Source organism: Carettochelys insculpta, chromosome 8 (assembly GCF_033958435.1).
Source record: "Carettochelys insculpta isolate YL-2023 chromosome 8, ASM3395843v1, whole genome shotgun sequence".
Taxonomy (NCBI): Eukaryota; Metazoa; Chordata; order Testudines; family Carettochelyidae; genus Carettochelys; species Carettochelys insculpta.
In genome coordinates this window covers 28,226,865-28,247,882 of record NC_134144.1, presented here as the reverse complement: position 1 = coordinate 28,247,882, position 21,018 = coordinate 28,226,865, and the positions used below count along the sequence as shown (strand labels likewise).

Genomic DNA, 21,018 nt, shown 5'->3' with positions numbered 1-21,018 from the left:
TTATGGAAAATGTAACTAAAATTGATTTATGGTTAAAATGCCGGTTATTTGAGAGTTCTGGATATGAAAGAGTTTGCTGTATATATATATTTTTTTAATACAAGTAGTCTTATTGAAGTGAGTGGAACTACCTCTATGCCTAAGTTATTCAGGGGAGTACATTCTGGAGGGTCAGACTCTAAAACATAAACCCATATCTCTGTTTTGGTTTTGTTTTATACTGGCTGTTTTTCGGTAACTCAGTACTTCAACCTGTGGAAGTCAGTGGAGCTGTGCATACATGTGGAGGCCCAGCTGTGTGGATCCAATTGTAGGATCAAGACCTAAAAACAAAATTCTGTGCTTGACACCATCTTGTTCTTGTCTTTCTAGAATACGTTTCAGGAACTACAGGTAGTGAGACGGAGTCTAAACTTGTTTAGAACACAAATGATGGATTTGGAATTGACTATGTTACGCCAGCAAACAACAGTTTATCAGCACATGACTGAAGAGGAAAGGTAAATATTGTGTATGTTAATAAAGAGAAAATAAGTACATATTTAAACTTCTTTGGTCCAACAAAAGTTACTATGAAAAGAGACCTGCTCCTGTTTCCATCGAAGTTAAGACAGTTGCCTTATTAATTCAACAGCGTGAGGCCTAAGTTTTGTCTCAAATGTTGGTGATTATCTTCTGACCCCCAGAGCTGTAATTCTTCTCTCCTGATTTTATTGGTTTGTCTTTTGTGCCACTCAGCAGAACTGTGGTCCCACTCCATTTTTTGATAGATGTGGGTTTTGATGAGTTTTCATCAAAGGCTGCTTTTGAGGTTTTTTTAAGTTAAATGTTTTTGGCTTAGATTTTTTTTCTCTCCCACCTTTTATTAAAAAAAAAAAAAATAGTGAATTGCAATGTTTGGATGTTCTTTCAACCCCCAGCTGCCCTTTGAAGTTTAAAGATGGCACTCCTTATTTTGGCTGTGTTTAGCTATCCTGACTGTTGCAGCTTTTTCTGGCTGGTCTGGAACAATTTTAAATATTGTTCATCTTCTTCTGACACTTCCAGCACCTCTTGACTTGCCTAATTAAAAACTAATAACATTCCAAAGCAGTTTGCCTGTTGAAAATGACCTCTTGACCTCATTGCTACTACAGCTTATAACAAGAGACCAGGCAGGAGAAATAAATTTTGATCATGATGTTGCTGTTCAGATTGGTTTAAATTTACAAGTGAATCCACTTTAAAATGTATTGAATATCTAAACTCCATATATTTGATAATGTTGAATTTAATTTGAAATTTTTTAGACCACGTTCCCAGTTACACAGAAAAGAAATGTTTCACCCAACCTCTTTCTCTGTCATAGACAGGCACTGACATATATTTTCTCTCTGGATTGGTCCTCTCCATCTTCTTAAAAAGAGAGATGGTGTTGGCCTTTTTCTCCCTTCCCTGTCACTGCTGCTCAGGTGGTCACAGGTTTCCTGTGAAAGAGCACCATTCAGTATTGAGTGCACCACAGGTTCTGTTGTGGCTCTTTTCTAACAGAATACTTTTGGTTTTTTTATCATTTATTGTCTGTAGATATGAAGCTGATCAACTCCAGAGTTTGAGGAAATCGGTCCGCATTGAGCTACAGGAGTTAGAAATGCAGTTAGAGGAACGTCTGCTTGCTCTAGAGGAACAGCTTAGAACTTTGCACATGTCTTCACCTTACAGACTTCAGACACTCTCAGTGAGTGTGCTCTGAAAGCTATGAGTATTCATATATTTTTAGCAGCGTTTTAATTGCATTGTTGTAATAAATCACAAGCTCTCTCTCACAATGCAGAAGACACCAACTCTGATATCAAAATAGTTTCCAACCAAAGCTTTGTACGTTTTTCTTGACTAATTGGGGAAATCTTTTGCATCTTGGAAATGTGTATTTAGTTCAGTTGAGATGTGACACGTCATTGTTATCTGTCAGGGAAGGCCCTTTCAATGTGAAGAGGCCATCCAAGCACAGGGAAAATGAACAAAAATATAGTCTTCCCCGCCTTGAGGCTAAACTAGTAACACCTCACTGTGCAGATCTTGTTCTCCCATGCTGGGATTCCCCACCTCATTACTTCTGCTGTTTCTCCTTTCTCTCCTCTTTTTGTTTTGGTCTGCACCCTAAGAAATGTACTGTGATCCCCACAACCTTAACACTCATGCATCACAACCATAGGAACTGGTAATGTTCAGGAATTTATCCACTGTGCTCCTTTGGCTAGCCAAAAGTCATTGTAGAGAGCACTGTGAGATGGGGCCGTATGCTTTGAAGACATTAAGCATGCTATCTCCAGTGTTGCCTAGCCAGTGAATGAAACACTGAGCATAGATCTGAATTTATCTCTGCTTTTCATTGTGTCTTCCTTCTTCAGGTTTCCTTCCCCTTCTCTGTCTCTGCTTTGCTTCCTTCAAATGCTTCTCTTTTGCTCCCATCTGACAAATTATGTGTGTTCTCCTGCCAAGTAATTAAGGAAGCACTGGCAGCATGAATCTTCCCCTCGGAAGGATAAGAGACATGTATGTCAGTGGGGTAGAGGAGTAACAGTCTTGTCCTTTTTTATTTCCCCCTCTCTCCCCTCTTTCCCCACCCTTGCAAAAAGTACTGCTCTTGTGTGTCTGCTTCGGCAGGTCCATCTCCAATGACTATACTGATGTAAATAATGTAGTCTATGGCCTGGTCTACATTAGGAGATAAAATTGAATTTGAGGGACTTAGGTTGATTTTATAAAGCATCAGTTTTCACCACGGACTCATTAAGTTGATTTTAAGAGGCTCTAAAGTTGACTTTTGTAAATCCAATTTCACTAGGAGTAACGCCAAAATTGATTTTTCAATGTCAACCTTACATTAGTGCAGAGGGCAGCATTGTTAAAATTAATTTTATTAGCCTCAGAAAGTATCCCAATGTGTCCTTTCTGGTCATCGCTTCACCTTCGCTGCTCTCCAGAGCTGTGTCTACACGTGCATGCTACTTCGAAGTAGCGGCACTAACTTCGAAATAGCGCCCGTCGTGGCTACACGCGTCGGGCGCTATTTCGAAGTTAACTTCGACGTTAGGCGGCGAGACGTCGAAGTCGCTAACCTCATGAGGGGATCGGAATAGCGCCCTACTTCGACGTTCAACATCGAAGTAGGGACCGTGTAGACGATCCGCGTCCCGCAACGTCGAAATTGTGGGGTCCTCCATGGCAGCCATCAGCTGGGGGGTTGAGAGACGCTGTCTCTCCAGGCCATGCGGGGCTCTATGGTCACCGTGTGCAGCAGCCCTTAGCCCAGGGCTTCTGGCTGCTGCTGCTGCAGCAGGGGATTCATGCTGCATGCACAGGGTCTGCAACTCGTTGTCGGCTCTGTGGATCTTGTGGTGTTTAGTGCAAGTGTGTCTGGGAGGGGCCCTTTAAGGGAGCAGCTGGCTGTTGAGTCCGCCGTGTGACCCTGTCTGCAGCTGTGCCTGGCACCCTTATTTCAATGTGTGCTACTGTGGCGTGTAGACATTCCCTCGCTGCGCCTATTTCGATGTGGTGCTGCGCAACGTCGATGTTGAACATCGACGTTGCCAGCCCTGGAGGACGTGTAGATGTTATTCATCGAAATAGCCTATTTCGATGTCGCCACATCGAAATAGGCTACTTCGATGTAGGCTTCACGTGTAGACGTAGCCCAGGTGAGCAGGAAGTAGATGACAGAAGTAGGGATCATCAACCCTGGAATTCTGAATTAATTTCCTTTCCTTTCTCGCCAGCGTGGTGAGCACAGCTCAGGAGCATGCCTCAGTAGGATTTGGCAGCAGATACTGAGAAAGTTGTTTTCTGTGCTTTTCCCCGCAATCTGCCATGTGGCTGATGGGCTCCCCCTGTCCCTACCACCATGTGCCTGCAGGGCTGTTCAGACCCTGCTTTGTGACACCGGCATGTCCTGTCCTGTGCAGGGTTTCAGTGCTTTAGAAGGCTTATTTTCCTTCACAGGATTTAGCAGAAGAGACCAAGAAAGTTGTTTTCTGCACTTTACATTTTGCAGGGCTGCCCTCCCAACTCACATGCAGCTAGTGGACTCACCCTCTGTCTCCACAATGCAGGTTTTACATTTTAAAGTGGTCCCTGCTGAGAATGCAGGGGCAGGGAGGGCAAGGACAGCCTCATCCCCTACATGAAAAAATGGTGTCATGAAAACTAGTGTGTCATGTATTGGTTAATATGGGTTGGGGTGCAGTTGGAGGTGCTTTCAGTAAAGGTCATGCATGCATCAAAAGGTTGTGCACACATCAGTGGTGGGGGTGGTATCACAACAGTTAAATGCAGCAGATTCACTTGACTGTCTGCTCATTCATAAAGCTATTTTTCAAAGCATCCCTGATTTTCATTGCATATGTTGGTGCACTGCTGATAGCCCTTATGTCTGGCTGTTTTCACAAACACTGCCCAAGACATCTGCCTCTGCCCTGTTCCACATTTGAAATTTTGTAAAGAGAATTGTCTTCTCTCCCTCTTAAAAAGTCACCCCAATAGTGTCTTTGGTTAAATAGAGTTTGCTATGCTCTCCCTGCATGGCCACACTTCCTTCCCAAAGCATGCAGCTTGGGGGATGATTTCCTATGAAGTAATGGAGCTCCTGGGCTTGTCTCTTCCTTCCATGTGCTGCACAGGCAGTTGAGCTAGTTCATCCTTAACAGAAGAGGTGTGTGAATCCCTGCTTATGCAGGCGAAATAATTCTTGAGTGGGGCAAACAGGTGCCAAATGACTGGGACGCTCCACAATCTCCCAAGTAGCTTCTGACAAGCTACATGCCCCATGTTGGACATGTCTGTGTAGTGAAGTGGGAAGCCATAAACCCTTTCTAACTCAATGCACCAGTAATTGTTTTCTTTCCCATTCATGAGCACAGGGAGCTGCAGGCTTTTCCCCTGCCTGTGGAGGAGTTGGCTTTAGTTGTTATGGTTTGCACTTTCCTCAGTTTCGCTATCCTACTGTATTCCAAGCAGTCCAAAGGCTCAATTCTGTCAGTCCTCGAAGCTACCAGAGGCCTGTTCATCCCAGGTAGGTTGGCTCATAAATAGCAGACTCTGTCTGATGGTATCAAGAATCACAGAGTCGGACTCTAGGAAACATCCTGAGTCAGGGGCAGGCTGCTTTTTAAGGTTTTCACTTTCCTCAACTTTGCTATCCTCTACTCTTTCTTAAACTTTGCCAGTCTGTTGTGCTCCGGGCAGATTGGCCCATAAATAGTCAGCTCTGATACCATCAGTCATCACAGGTTTGGACTCTAGGAAGTGTCCTGAGTCAGGAACATGCTTCAGAAAAATGGGCATTTGTTTCAACAGCAGGGGGAGTGATGGCAGTGCACTCTGGGAGGACATCACACACCAATGATCACATGCAGTGCATTTTTTTCCCCCATAACATGTTGGCAAAAAACCCAAAATACAATGGGACTGCAAGAACTGTGGGATAAGTGCCCACAATGTACTGTGGGCAGTCGAATTTAAGCAGTTTACTGGGACACACTGAGTCAACTTTGTGAACAGTGGCCAACACTTTTTGAATGGGTGGACACCCAACTTTGATTTCATAAAATCTAGTGTTAAAAAGTCAACTTTAACACATTTGATTTTATTCCCAAGTGCAGACATACCCTAGGACAGTATCTCTTAAGTCACCCAGCCAGTGGTGTCAGAAGTTCTGTGTGCTGGAGCAGCAGTGACCTAGGCCAGACATGACAGGCTGTGTCATGGAGATATATTTTGAAGTGCAGACAGAACAGAAAAATCCGAAATTACTGTGATACAAAACTAAGTTTTAAGTCTGAGAATGCTATATACACACACATACATATTCTGAAACCTCGTCTAGAAAATGACCGAAAATTGGCCCTCTTTGATCAGGTTTCTGTGTCCTGTTGTCCATGTTTTTACTTCTTCAGAGTGTTTCCTGCCGCACAATATATTATTAACATTTGACAGCTTAAAAAACCAGTAGACCTTGGTATGCTAATTTTGTTTAATTTTCCAGGGCATGTATGGCAGCAGGAGCACTGATAATCTGTCATGCCCTTCTCCACTGAACGTCATGGAACCCGTAAGTAATTTTGTTCTAAACGTTAGGAAAGACTTTCTTAGGAGAAGTGGAACAGGTCTAGTATATATTAGAGATTAGTACCTGCAAGCACTTACCCAGTGAGTAGTTCTGTAGAAAATGATTGCATTACCCCTGTGATCATAGAAACCACATGGACATAAGTGCTTGTATTGTCTTGCACGTGTTTTATTGCTTGGCATTAGTCAGGTATTGTTCGTATGTTCTGAGCTTGCTGCAGTACTTCTCTTTTATTCTGTGGTCAGTTATTTGTAGATAAGTACCTCTTTTGTCATTAATTTATTTTAGTTTAGACATACAGAACAATAACAGACCACATAAAGGCCGTGTCTACACGTGCATGCTACTTCGAAGTAGCGACACTAACTTCGAAATAGCGCCCGTCACGGCTACACGTGTTGGGCGCTATTTCGATGTTAACTTCGACGTTAGGCGGAGAGACGTCGAAGCCGCTAACCCCATGAGGGGATGGGAATAGCGCCCTACTTTGAAGTTGAACATCGAAGTAGGGCACGTGTAGCCGATCCGCGTCCCACAACATCGAAATAGCGGGGTCCGCCATGGCGGCCATCAGCTGAGGGGTTGAGAGACGCTCTCTCTCCAGCCCCTGCGGGGCTCTATGGTCACCGTGTGCAGCAGCCCTTAGCCCAGGGCTTCTGGCTGCTGCTGCGGCAGCTGGGGATCCATGCTGCATGCACAGGGTCTGCAACCAGTTGTCGGCTCTGTGGATCTTGTGTTGTTTAGTGCAAGTGTGTCTGGGAGGGGCCCTTTAAGGGAGCGGCTTGCTGTTGAGTCCGCCCTGTGACCCTGTCTGCAGCTGTGCCTGGCACCCTTATTTCGATGTGTGCTACTTTGGCGTGTAGACGTTCCCTCGCAGCGCCTATTTTGATGTGGTGCTGCGCAACGTTGATGTTGAACGTCGACGTTGCCAGCCCTGGAGGACGTGTAGACGTTATTCATCGAAATAGAAATAGCCTATTTCGATGTCGCTACATTGAAATAAGCTACTTCAATGTAGGCTTCACGTGTCGACGTAGCCAAACAGAGCTGCCCAGAATTTGCAGAAACATAGGCATATTTCAGTTGCTTTGCTAGGGAGAGAAACAATAAAAGACTTATGGATATTTTCATCATCTTGATCTTTGTCACTAGTCAGTGGCTTGCAGTACTGTAGTCATTTCGATTTCATTTGGCTTTAAATAAAAGAGTCTTCCGTATGATCCTTGATCAGTCACAAAGGCAAAGCATATATATACATTTCATGAAATGACAAAGTGACTGAACAAATAAGGAAAAAAAAGTCACATCTGTACATGATTTGTGCACTTCTGCATTCCAGTGTAAATTGCCTTTGCCTGTGAAGTGCACAGGCAAAGCACCTGTAAAAACCAATTTCTAGTGTTTTTTATCTGAGAGAATACAAGGGGAAATAAAGAAAACTGGTTTCACTGTACTTCTAGGTCTCTGAACTTATTCGAGAGCAGTCATTTCTGAAGTCTGAGTTGGGATTGGGACTGGGAGAACTTGGTATGGAAACTCTTCCAGCTGAGGGATCAGAGTTGATGTTCTCTCATGGAAACTCAGATTCGTCTTCGGTATGCTCCAGTCATACAAGTAGAAAAGCTGCTGTAAACCCATCTGACTTGACTGGAAAATCCAGGAACCAAAGCAAGATGTTATACCGAGCTTCTGTTGCTTTAACACCCACCCCGCCAGCAAGAGCAAGTACTGGGCAGCATGCTGAGTGCTCTGTGGATTCAGGGGATGCCAAATTAGGGGTGGAACAAAAACCTGAAAAAGTCTCTCATGTGCCTTCAGCTGATGAAATTCACAGAAGTGTGGAGAATGAGGAACTTCAGCAAGTCATACGGGAGGTAAGAAATATGGTCAGTCTACTGGAGTCCTGGGTTTTAAAATGTTGGTTAGTTGAGGTGTAGATGTATTGCCCTTAATTGTTTGACACTGGGAATCAGGAACCTCTTCCCCTCCCATCCCTACCAATGAAATGGAGCCTGCTGCAGTGGCCCTACTGCCAGTCCCAGTGGGTTGAGCCATAATTGTTATAGCTGAGCAAAACCATTAATGAGCACATTAAGGCTAATTGATTAGTACCATGGGGATGGTAGGAAACTGTCCAGCACATCTGGTTGGTAACATGAAAGCTTGTCAGATTTCAAAGTAAAATTAGATTGGAGGATGCTTCTCTTTCTGAAGTTCAGCTGCCAGTAAGGGCTATATGGAGTTAATTTATTGGCGAAACGTATCTAAAAGGTCTCTCTAATAAATTTCAAGATTGCTCTCCACCACTTTTATTGCCCTGCAACCAAACCATTGCTGGTTCTAGGCATCTGACTGGAGTGAATGAAAGTGACTTCAGCTCTTCTGAACCGTTAAAGTGATTCCTATTTGTTTGGATTAGTTGTTCACTGTCAATGAAAGAATGGGGGTTGGTTGCCACGTTCTTTATTCTGTAGATTTGTCTTTAAAAGAGGACCGTGACACATTTTCTTAATTGCATGAATTGCACAATTCAGAATGATCTAGACAAACTGGAGAAGTGGTCTGAGATAAATAGGATGAAATTTAATAAGGACAAATACAAAGTACTCCTGGGGCAGAGAGGCGCCTTTTGTATGGTGTGAGCCACTCCCAGTCTCTGTTTAATCCTTGGCTAAGGGAGTCAAATTTGCAAATAAATTGTAGCTCAGCTCTCCATTTGATTTTTGAAATTTCTTTGTTTCAAGACTGCCACCCTTAGATCTGCTACTGCGTGTCCAGGGAGATTGAAGTGTTCCCCTAGAAGTTTCTGTACATTACCGTTCCTGATGTCTGATTTATGTCCATTTATTCTTTACATAAAGACTGTCCAGTTTGGCCAGTTTAAATTGCAGTGGGGCATTGCTGGCACATGATGGCATATATTATATTAGTAGATGTGCAGGTAAAGGAACCCCTGATAATATGGTTGATGTTAGGTCCTGTGATGGTATCACTGGTGTGGATACGTGAGCAGAGTTAGCAGCAGGGTCTGTTGCAGAGGCTGGTTCCAGGCTTAGAGTTACTGTTTTGTGATCTATAGTAGCTGGTGAGGATTTGTTTAAGGTTGGCAGGCTGTCTGTCAGCGAGGACAGGCCTGCGTCCCAAAGTCTGTGAGAGTGAAGGATGATTGTTCAGGATGGGTTGCAGATCACTGATGATGCGTTGGAGAGGCCTTAGGTGGGGGCTTTATGTGATGGTGGTCAGTGGTGGTCTCTTGTTTTTCTTGTGAGGCCTGTCTTGTAGCAGGTGGCTTCTGGGTACCCATCTGGCTCTGTTAGTCTGTTTCCTCACTTCCTTAGGTGGGTATTGTAGTTTGAGGAAAGCTTGGTAAAGGTCTTGTAGATGTTTGTCTCTGTCTGGTGGATCAGAGCAAACATGGCTGTACCTTAGTGCCTGGCTATATACAATGGATCATGTAGTATGCCCTGGATGGAAGCTGGAGGCGTGTAGATAAGCATAGCGGTCCATGGGTTTTTGGTATAGGATGGTATTTATGTGACCATCACTTATCTGCACAGTAGTGTCCAGGAAGTGAATCTCTTGTGTGGACTGGTCCAGGCTAAGGTTGATGGTGGGGTGGAAACTGTTGAAATCACGGTGGAACTCTTCAAGAGCCTCCTTCCCATGTGTCCAGATGATGAAGATGTCATCAATGTATCACAGCTGGAGGAGGGGCTCTAGGAGACAAGAACTGAGGAAGCATTGTTCCAGGTCAGCCGTAAAAATGTTGGCAGACTGTGCGGCCATGCGGGTGCCCATAGCAGTGCCACTCTTTTGAAGGTATAATTTGTCCTCAAATCTGAAATAGTTGTGGGTGAGGACAGTCACAAAGCTGTGCCACCATTTGTGCCACAGTCTCATCAGGGATAGTGTTCCTAACAGGTTGGAGTCCATCTTCATGTGGGGTATTGGTGTAAAGGGCCTCTACATCCATGGTGGCCGGGATGGTGTTTTCAGGAAGGTCACCAATGAATTGTAGTTTCCTGAGGAAGTCAGTGGTATCTTGAAGAAAGCTGGGGGTGCTGGTAGCATAGGGTCTAAAGTAGAGAGTCCACATATCCAGACAGTCCTGTGGTGAGGGTGCCAGTGCCTGAGATGATGGGGTGTCCGGGATTCCCAGGTTTATGGATCTTGGGTAACAGGTAGAGTAAATCTGGTTTGGGTTCAAGGGGTGTGTCTGTGTAAATTTGTTCCTGTGTTTTTATAGGGAGGGTCTTGAGCAGATGCACACAGAGTGGGAAGTGACCGTCTAGGAGGGAGTACTGCAGACAAGGATCTCAGGGTCATAGTGGACCATAAGCTAAATATGAATCAACAGTGTGGTGGTGTTGCAAAAAAAAAAAAACATGATTCTGGGATGAATTAACAGGAGTTTTGTGAACAAGACACAAGAAGTCATTCTTCAGCTCTAGTCGGTGCTGATTAGACCTCAATTGGAGTACTGTGTCCAGTTCTGGGCACCACATTTCAAGAAATATGTGAAGAAATTGGAGAAGGTCCAGAGAAGAGTGATTAAAGGTCATGAGCTATGAGGGAAGACTGAAAGAATTGGGCTTGTCTAGTTTAGAAAAGCGAAGACTTAGAGTGGATGTGATAGTTGTTTTCAAGTACCCAGAGAGGTGGAGGGAAGAGAAAGGAGAAAAATTGTTCTCCTTGGCTTCTGAGGACTAGACAAGGAGCAATGGTCTTAAACTGCAGCAATGGAGGCTTAAGTTAGACATTAGGAAAAACTTCCTGTCATGGAAGTTAAACATTGGAATAATTTGCCTAGGGAGGTTGGGGACTCTCCATCACAGGAGATAGTTAAGAGCAGGTTAGATAGACATCTGTCAGTGATGGTTTTAGATGGGATCTTTGGTCCTGCTATGAGGGCAGGAGACTGGACTTGATGACCTCTTGAGTTCCCCTCCAGTTCTAGTATTCTATGACTATTATGATTTAAACTTCATGACACCCAACATACCAGAGAACAACAAATAAATGTTTTTTCCTCAGATGTTGTTTTGTAGGAATGTGGACTTTTTACTCTGTGCACTGACCACAGGAATAGGAACCAGCAAGTTTTAATCCGAGCTCTAAAAGTGGCTCACTCAACTACAGTGTGTCACTGAAGGTTCACTCATGGCTTTGCTGTGAGCACTGAGAAGGGGTTAGCATGTGGTTGTGCTGTCCGGGGAGCACGTCATTACCAAGTATAAATCTCTGAGTCTCAGTATAATACCTGGGCCCGAAGTTGCTCCAGGTGGCTGGGGATGGGAAATTTATCTGATCCAGCATTATTAATTAATCTGATCTAACATAATTAAACATCAAATTAATCTGATCTAACATAGTACAGTTAGAATACTAGAAACCTAGGGCTGGAAGGGACATCAGGAGGTCATCGAGTCCAGCCTCCTACTCAAAGTAGGATCAACCCTAACTAAGTCATCCCAGCCAGGACTTTTTCAATCTGGGACTTAAAATCTCTGGGGAAGGAGATTCCCCCACCCCTTGCATTCAAGAACTTCACCACCCTCCTGGTGAGATACATATACTTCCTCGGGCAGGCCAATTTAGCTCCACCTACTTGTGTGGAAGGAGAAGTAGCAGCCCTAAAGAAATTGCCTTCCACTTCCCTGTTTTCCCTGTGGTGTTACTCACAATGCAGTTAGCCCGTGTAAGTAGGAGTAAGGGATTGCCTCAGGATCCTTTACCACCCCCACTCCCTTCTAAAATGTGGTAGACATAGCTATGCTCACAGTCTGACCCCAGCTCATGCACATTTGCACTGTCTCTGTTCCTCCATCTGTGAAAAGGGGATATTATTTTCTTGTCTCCTTCACAATGGCGATATGAAGCATACTGCCAATTTGCACGGCCCTTTGAAGATGTAATGTGATCTAACAGGATTAAGTTCTGAACTCCCCCAGTTTTCCATGAAAGCACCAAAACAGTCTTTGTGCTCTGGTGGAAAAACTAAACAAAGAAAATAAAGAATACTTGAATTTTTCAGACACCAAGGATTCTTCTGTGTTTATAAGCTTAGATTGGCTGGAATGTTTAGGCTGTAAAGTGGAGCATAGAATGGTAAATAATATGAAACGAGTTCTTGAGAGCACGACCTATAGTATGAGAAGACACTGAAGGCCTTTAATCTGTTTCTTGCCTAACTAGCCAAAGAAAAGAAAGAAAGCTACAGTATATTGACAGGATACCAGTGTTAAAACTGAGCAAAATAGTAATGTTACAAGAAGATATATCGAGCTTTGCTGTTAGGAAAACCAACTTGGTTGCACTGTGAGACAAGGCTCCAGCTTTCAATACCCTTGCTCACCTTATATCATGTGTAGGCCCATTAAATAATTGGAATATTGGTGGAGTATGATCGTACTCAGTGTCAGTAAAGGAATCCCAATCTGGCTGTTTGTGAGATTCGCCTGCAGTGATCACATGGTTTTTGTGATCAGCACTATTATATGCTACCTGTCATTGCACCAGGGGTAGGGTTTTGAGATTACTACCATTTGTCTCTCTACATAAAATGGAAAGTACTCTATGGTAAATGGTTTTGTTTGCTTTCTAATGGTGTCCAGGAAGGTATCTCAAGGACAGGTGAGACACATTCTGGAAACTGCCTGTTTGATTCAGGAGAGAATACCAGGTAGACCACGACATCCCAAATTGTCTGATCTGTTTCCTTTAATCCTTTTTGGGGAGTCTAATTGAAAATTGTAATTTGGAAAAGTTATTTATGAGGCCATTTAATGAGTTGCACTGGAGAAAGCTTTCTTGCAGCCCATTTTACCTTTCTGTATTGGTCTTCCAAAAGAACTCTAAGGTTGTATTGGTGACCTTTCTATTTTTTTTTTTGTGTGTGTGTGTCAATATATATAATGCCATATGTAGGATTCTTATATCATTGCTGAATGTTTTAGAAGAGGAAACTGAGGCTGCGTCTATACTACGAGAAGAAATTGAATTTATCAGTATCGATTGTGTAACTCTGGAATTTATAAATTCGATTTTGACTATCCTCACCTCCCAGTGTGCTCCTCACAATTTTGACTAATTACTGTCACACTCAACTGGCAAATATTGACTGTTGCAGTAAGAACATAAGAACATAAGAATGGCCATACTGGGTCAGACCAAAGGTCCATCAAGCCCAGCATCCCATCTGCCGACGGTGGCCAATGCCAGGTGCCCCAGAGAAGGAGAACAGAAGACAATGATCAAGTGATTTATCTCCTGCCATCCATCTCCTGCCCTTGTTATGAAGGCTAGGGCACCATACTTTATCCCTGGCTAATAGCCATTTATGGACCTAACCTGCAAAAATTTATCGAGGTCTTTTTTAAACCCTAATAGAGTCCTGGCCTTCACAGCCTCCTCGGGCAAGGAGTTCCACAGGTTGACTGTGCGCTGTGTGAAGAAAAATTTCCTTTTATTAGTTTTGAACCTACTACCCATCAATTTCATTTGGTGTCCCCTAGTTCTTGTATTATGGGAAAAGGTAAATAATTTTTCTATATTCACTTTCTCCACACCATTCATGATTTTATATACCTCTATCATATCGCCCCTCAATCGCCTTTTTTCCAAACTGAAAAGTCCCAGTCTCTCTAGCCTCTCCCCATATGGGACCCTTTCCAAGCCCCTAATCATCTTAGTCGCCCTTTTCTGAACCTTTTCTAATGCCAATATATCTTTTTTGAGGTGAGGAGACCACATCTGCACGCAGTACTCGAGATGTGGGCGTACCATAGTTTTATATAGGGGAAGTATGATATCTTTTGTCTTATTATCGATCCCTTTTTTAATAATTCCTAACATCCTATTTGCCTTACTAACTGCCGCTGCACACTGCGTGGATGTCTTCAGAGAACTATCCACTATAACTCCAAGATCCCTTTCCTGATCTGTCGTAGCTAAATTTGACCCCATCATGTAGTACGTGTAATTTGGGTTATTTTTTCCAACATGCATTACCTTACACTTACCCACATTAAATTTCATTTGCCATTTTGCTGCCCAATCACTCAGTTTGCTGAGATCTTTTTGTAGTTCTTCACAATCCCTTTTGCTTTTGACTGTCCTGAACAACTTGGTGTCATCTGCAAACTTTGCCACCTCACTGCTTACCTCATTTTCTAGATCATTGATGAACAAGTTGAACAGGATCGGTCCCAGGACTGAGCCCTGGGGAACACCACTAGTTACCCCCCTCCATTGTGAAAATTTACCATTTATTCCAACCCTTTGTTTTCTGTCTTTTAACCAATTCCCGATCCATGAAAGGACCTTTCCTCCTATCCCATGACCACCTAATTTACATAAAAGCCTTTGGTGTGGGACCGTGTCAAAGGCTTTCTGGAAATCTAGGTATATTATGTCCACTGGGTGCCCCTTGTCTTCATGTTTATTAACCCCTTCAAAGAATTCTAATAGATTAGACAGACACGACTTCCCTCTGCAGAAACCATGCTGACTTTTGCCCAACAATTCGTGCTCTTCTATGTGCCTTGCAATTTTACTCTTTACTAGTGTTTCTACTAATTTGCCTGGTACTGATGTTAAACTTATCGGTCTATAATTGCCAGGATCTCCTCTAGAGCCTTTTTTAAATATTGGTGTTATATTGGCCGTCTTCCAGTCATTTGGTACCAAAGTGGATTTAAAGGATAGGTTACAAACCACTGTTAATAACTCCGCAATTTCACACTTGAGTTCTTTCAGAACCCTTGGGTGAATGCCGTCTGGTCCTGGAGACTTGTTACTATTCAGCTTATCAATTAATTCCAAAACCTCCTCTAATGTCACTTCAATCTGAGTGAGTTCCTCAGATTTGTCGCCTAAAAAGGCTAGGCCTAAAAAGTAGTGCATTGTGGGAACCTATTGCACAGTTCTTTCATCCCCGTAGCATTCTGGATATGCTCGCTAGTCTTTGACATCATCTTCCCACATTGCATTTTCCTCATTCCCCTCCTGTGCTGAGCAAACATCCATTTTTCCCGTTGTAAGGAAGGAAAAGTAGGGCGTCCACAGAGATGGCAAAAAAAGTTAACAGAAATCTTTCTTATGTAACTGAATTCTCAGCTGGCCATCCTTGAGTGTCTCCCCTCCTGTGATTGCATCCGATCCCTGAAAATAACATGTGGGACCCTGAAAAGTTTGAAGAAAGAAATTATAGGAAGTTTTTGAAAAAAAGAGGAGGGGGTCGTCTTGGGCTTTCCTGTGCACTATAAGACTTCTGTGCACAGGCTGTGTTCTCAACTGGCCATCCACTGACTGTTCACCCCACTCCCGTCACTGCATCTGGTCCCTGAAAATAACACAGGGATAGACTGTATTCTCAAAGTTAGAAGAAAAAGAATAGAAAAGTCTTGGGAAAAAAATCTTTGTCTTCCCTCTTCACTACACAGACATTACCAATGGTGGGGGGCGGGAGGGGGATGGCTGTGAAACCTCAAACACTGAACTTCTAACACAAACAGGAATCTCAGCTTGTTCTCCACCCTGTATTTTCAGGGGGTCAAAGCATGAAGAAAGATAGTAAATGTTAGGAAAGTGATTGTATAACAGAAGTATCACAGTAGCAGGTGTCAGTAATGGACAGCAAGACGCCCAAAATATTTTTGGCGGGGAGGGCTGTAGTCTGCAGCTGCAGAGGCAGTTGAAGTAATTGAACTATTCACCCCAAATATCTTCGCCACCAGGGGAGACTTCATCCCCCTCCCACTCCCCAGTGTCAGCAAGCCCCACTGGTCCCTTGCTAGGGACGTGAGGGGCTTTCAGTGGGGTGTCAGTTGAATTAATCCCCCTGGGTATCTTAGCCACCAGGGGAGACTTCTCCCCAGGGGCAGCAATACCCAGAACATCTTTCCTGCCCTTGGAGCCCTAACTGTGCACAGTCCAGGACATGGTCAGCACCCAACGGCAGGCATGTCCTTTTATCACGTTGGGGGCTTCCCATGTGATCTGGCTGAGCGTGAGGAAAGACCCTGACTGGTGCCTGTGGAGGAGGGAGGGGGGTTCGTGCACAAATGTCAGCCACTGAGAAGAAGTTTCTTAGCCTCTTATGCAATCACAATCCCCACAACCTCCTCGCTACCACGTGGTGCGGGCGGGGTAGTGGCTGGTGCCGGGCAGCGCAGAAAAAAACAACAACTGTACAGAGAGAACCATGAACTCCATGCTGGGTCTATTTATGATGGGTAGGTGCATTCATAGCCCTAATAGCAAAGAAAGAAAGACATTTCTCAGGCTCTCATACAAACACGAGCCCACAGCCACAGGCTTCCTGATTTGAAATGCACGGTCTTTCTGTTACCAAATTCCTTCACACTTGGAGAGCAGCGGCCAGAGCAGAGCACTGTGGAGCATTCTGGGTTACATACAGGACATCTGTGGAGGCTAATAAATTCGATTTTAAGATGTGGTGCTTCCACACTGGCATTTAATTGAATTTTTGAATTCGAGCTTGTCTCTATACCCATCAAGTACCAACAATGTTGTAATATCAATATTGGTGCTCCCTAAATTGAGCTAATGGTATTTTACAGTTACTTGGTAATACCGAGCTAACTGCCTTAAATTCGAATTTATCTTGTAGTGTAGATGTAGCCTGAGAGAGGAAAGAGAAAGTTGTAATTCAAACAGTATGTAAGAGTAGCCTAAGAAACCAAAATGGTGACCAAGTATGCTGTTGTTTCAGGAAATGTCCTTCTCAAATTTACTCCAGTGTGAAAGTTCCTCTTTGAACCTGAGGTGATAGCAAAAAAAAACAAAAAAAAAAAACTACACTCTGAAGAGAGATTCATGGTATTTGCCTGTGTTTTCTGAGGCTTCTGTAAATTGTATTCAAATATGCTGACTTATTTGACCTGGACTCACTCAACAGGTGGATGTTGGAAAACATAACAAAGTTGTCACGCAGTTTAACTTTATTAGCAGCCTATTCAGGAGAGATTCAGACACAGAAGAGGAACTGTTTTGAAGGTCAGGATTTAGGTGAATTGGCATAGGGGTGTGTAGAAGTGTTTTGCAGAGTCTGCAAATGCTACCACATACTATTCACAAGAATCTTTCCATTTCATAAGCACTGAAATTACTACAGACTGAAATGTGTTGTGCTTGTGTAAGTCCATTATTAGCACTGGCATTCTTCTTTGTTGGAGAAGGAAAGGAAATTTATTAGTATGCATTCTTGAGATATTCCTTCAAAAATGCTAAACTCATTGCTTATTAATCAATGCCTCCCTTCTGTATAGTCCTATGATCTCATGTTGGGGAAGGAGAAGGTATATAGTGTTTCAGAATATGCTTGGGTGGACTGTGATGTATGGGACCGTTGACCTGTAAGTCTTTATTGGTTAAAGAAAACCCAAAACAAAAAACCTTAACTGCTAGCTCTCAGAGTTGATGAATTTGCTCCCACAGAAGAGAATTCAGCACTGTTAAATGTCAAAGTACTGAACACTGGTCATCTTGTTTGATGGAAGTACAGTCTTGCCTCTGTTGAAATAGCTCATACAATGCTTACTTCTAGACTCTTAGATCACAGCATTGAAAGAATTGCAACTGGGTTCTTTATTATTCTGCATGTTTAACAAAATGAAAGAAGCTTTCTTTGGGATGATGATCATTTGACCATATCCTGGTGTGGAAGAATTTTACAGAAATTGTATTTTAATTATACTTATAATACCCTGTAAGCACCTCACTTGAATGGATGGAATATTAGTTCATGGGATGGGATCAGCGTGTGTTGATTGGTGATGTGATATGAATACTTTCCCTTCTGTGTCTCCTGTTCAAATCCAACTCAATTTGGTAGAGACCAAAATGTTTGACAGCTATTGGCTATTTGGTGGCTAGTGTGAGACATACATGGTTGCCTCAGTACTTAAAATCTTAGAAATGTAAGGCTGGAAGAGACCTGCCCTTTCCTTAGTTTTTTTTTTTTTTTTTTAATTCCTAATGTATTTATAGAATCTCTTCTTACTGCCTTTTATGCCATTCACAGCACATATAACTCATTTTCTGCTATAGTCTGTCTGATTCTGTCCCTACATGCTTGTGTATTATAGAATGTAAAATTGCCACTATTATTGGCACTAAGGAGTAGTCTCAGCAGAGGCACCAAGAGATTTACACGGCATGGAAACTAAGCCTTTTGGCTTTTAAAGAATGTCTTTCCAAGACAGGGTTACAAGGCAATGGGAGGAACCTTCTTTTCATATTTTATATCCTCTGTAGAAAAAGGTAGGATTTCAGTCTCTAGAGCTGTCAATCCAGAATTTTTCACCCAAGCAAGAAATGCAGTCATGGTAGTGGTTGCTTTTTGAGAGTGATGGGGATTTAGTGCTTTATATATGACCCATTTGCCTGGCAGGGTCTTGGGACACAGGTTCTGAAAGCTGGCTGACCCAAATCAGGCAGATTGCTTCATGGAGGGAAAGAGAACTATGGCCGAACTTGAACCAGGGCAGGGGCTTAGTGTGCAGCACAGACATACTCCTAGGGGACTGAGAGGGCAGAGCTCAAATGTTTGAAAACATGGATTGAAATGTCACCTGTAGCAGCCTGGAAGAAGAGACTGTGGAAGGGTGTAGGGGAGAAATAAAAAGAGGGTGTTGGCATGCAGTAAAGGGAATAAATCGTGATGGAAGCTGAAGTAGAGTTTTGCAGTCTGGGAAGCTCTTCAGTTTACACCACCATGTTTTTCAGAGTCTTTAAAATCAAATAGTGTTGAATGCAGAGCTATGTATAACTTGATGACCTTAAAACTCCATTTAATCTTTTTTTTTTTTAGATCAAAGAATCTATTGTTGGTGAAATCAGACGGGAAATAGTAAGTGGATTGTTAGCAGCTGTATCATCCCCCGGTAGATCTGCTAATGTAAAACAAGATACATAGCGGTGAAGCAGGTGCTACAGGTAATTGTTGTGAATTGATTGATTTAACTTACTGACTGAATAACTGCAGAAAAATTTTTCGGGATACAGATTACATTAAGTTTTAGATGCACTTTTAAAAGTTCTCGCACATTTAAGTATAAAAGTTTTTTATACAGCTACAAGAAAGTCAAATCTTACATTGTTATTTTCCCTGAACCTAAACTGCACTAGTGCAGTTGAAGTTTAATGAATATTAATGAATGATATATGCCTAAATCTATTACATGGCTTTGACAGATGAAACTTAAATCTGGCAGTTTTAGCTAATATAGAACCTCCTTATTGCTATGCACGCAGTGTTCCCTTATATATCTGTGCTTTAACCGTACAGCATATGTTGTGTGCTATGAATATGAAGGTTATCTAAATAAAAATATATGTTTCATTATCTAAGCAATTAGCAAGTTTTAAAGGGGCACTACTGTGTCACACCCCTTGATGCATCTAGTCCTGCTCTTAAATGGTAGCTGTTTCATTGCTTTTTCTTTCTCCAAAGGATAGGCATGGGGACCAATGAAGCTGTGGAATTCTGCTCTTGGAATACATACACCGGTGAATGTGTCATGTTATGTACTTGGGCTGCACTACAGCTGCTGAGATGGGCTACTCTGCACAATGCTTAGTTCTATTTTACATGCCTTATTATCTCTTCCTGAGTTCTGCTACAACGAGTTAGACGCTTGGCTTAGATAACTACTTTCTGTAAACCATCAAGAAAACTCTGGCCATTTGAAAACCTAATATTTATTTCTATGTCCCTATTACTAATTTGTGTGCAGTTGATTTCTTTGTGGAGAGGCGTGTCATGAAACTTGATCTAACCAATTTATAAATAATACACATTTTCAGCCTAACTTTTTTTTAATATATGTAAAAAACCACTGACCTCTGTGAGGTATTTACTGTGCAATAACTGAATCACTCTGAGAGCTTGAAACAACCAAAACTTGTTTCCACTGCTGTTACTTAGAGTCACTTTAAAAGAAGAAAAAAAGTGTTTGTAAAAATTTTGTTAACTCTTGGGGAGGTCACCGTTAGAAGAGTTGTAGAACGATATGAGGTAACCTAAAACTACTTAAAGTTCTTACACTGAAAGCTTTCTCTTTGTGCAGAAGATAACTTTAATTTTATTTTGCTTCCTTACAGTTCCTCTCCCTACCCACTTGGAAATGTGCCTTATTTTAAACACTGTTATATGTATGTTGATGACGTCTCTGTTATATCAAGATAAATTCTTGTTGGTCTTTTATTAAGCAAAATAGAGGAAGAATACTGCTCTTGGGAAAAGTAATGGCATTTTATGACTTGGAGTGGGTGGATGGCCTTGGATGTATTTGGGGGAGATTTCTCCCCACATACACACAACTGGTTATATTGTAGCATAAGCCAGTGAAAATGTATTTGGTCAAATGGAAGTAAATAAGGTTCATATGTGGACTTTTTCGTGTGATCAGACAAACGTTTAATGGATGCGTATCATAAACACCTGGGATTCTCCTTTGTGCCTTTATCATTTCTAACTATTAAAAATGTTTATATTATGTCAAAAGTCTCAATCAAAGAATAGTTAAGGTATAACAATATTCTATTAAAAGGCTTATGTGAAAGATTTATAAATGTGTTTGGAAGACACACCTAAGGGCTGATTTCTAAAAACAGGAATATGAAACCAATAAAATATTTATTTTGCCTACATATGGTTTTTGCAATTATTTTTTACATTAATGTAGTTGGGTACATTTTTTATTTTGTTTTTTGCATTTTAGTTTTTGCTTAAAAATATCCATTTTATCTGGGGTAAATACTGTGGAGGGCTCTCTATAGACATTACTGCTGAGTGGCGGGTGAGCTGGGTGCATCCTGCCCTCCCCGGGGCCCCCACACACACGTGCAGCTTGCGGCACTGTCTGCGGGAGTGCATGCTGTCGCCT

The 21,018-nt window shown here is 42.4% G+C and overlaps 1 protein-coding gene across 4 annotated transcripts in view; it reads left to right on the top strand.

Moving 5' to 3' along the window:
• ITPRID2 (ITPR interacting domain containing 2) overlaps window positions 1-20,780 on the top strand; it is a 71,285-nt gene extending 50,505 nt beyond the window's left edge. Inside the window, exons 14-19 of one of the 4 annotated variants that reach the window (XM_075001371.1) lie at window positions 373-500; window positions 1,567-1,717; window positions 6,023-6,088; window positions 7,567-7,980; window positions 18,942-19,066; window positions 19,589-20,780. In XM_075001371.1, coding sequence (XP_074857472.1) covers window positions 373-500; window positions 1,567-1,717; window positions 6,023-6,088; window positions 7,567-7,980; window positions 18,942-19,046 — 864 coding nt within the window. In that variant the 3' untranslated portion in view covers window positions 19,047-19,066; window positions 19,589-20,780. Of the gene's footprint in view, window positions 1-372; window positions 501-1,566; window positions 1,718-6,022; window positions 6,089-7,566; window positions 7,993-18,941; window positions 19,067-19,583 lie in introns of all 4 variants that reach the window. The other 3 variants (XM_075001370.1, XM_075001369.1, XM_075001368.1) reach the window with 3 other exon arrangements.
• The last annotated feature ends 238 nt before the right edge of the window (window positions 20,781-21,018 follow it).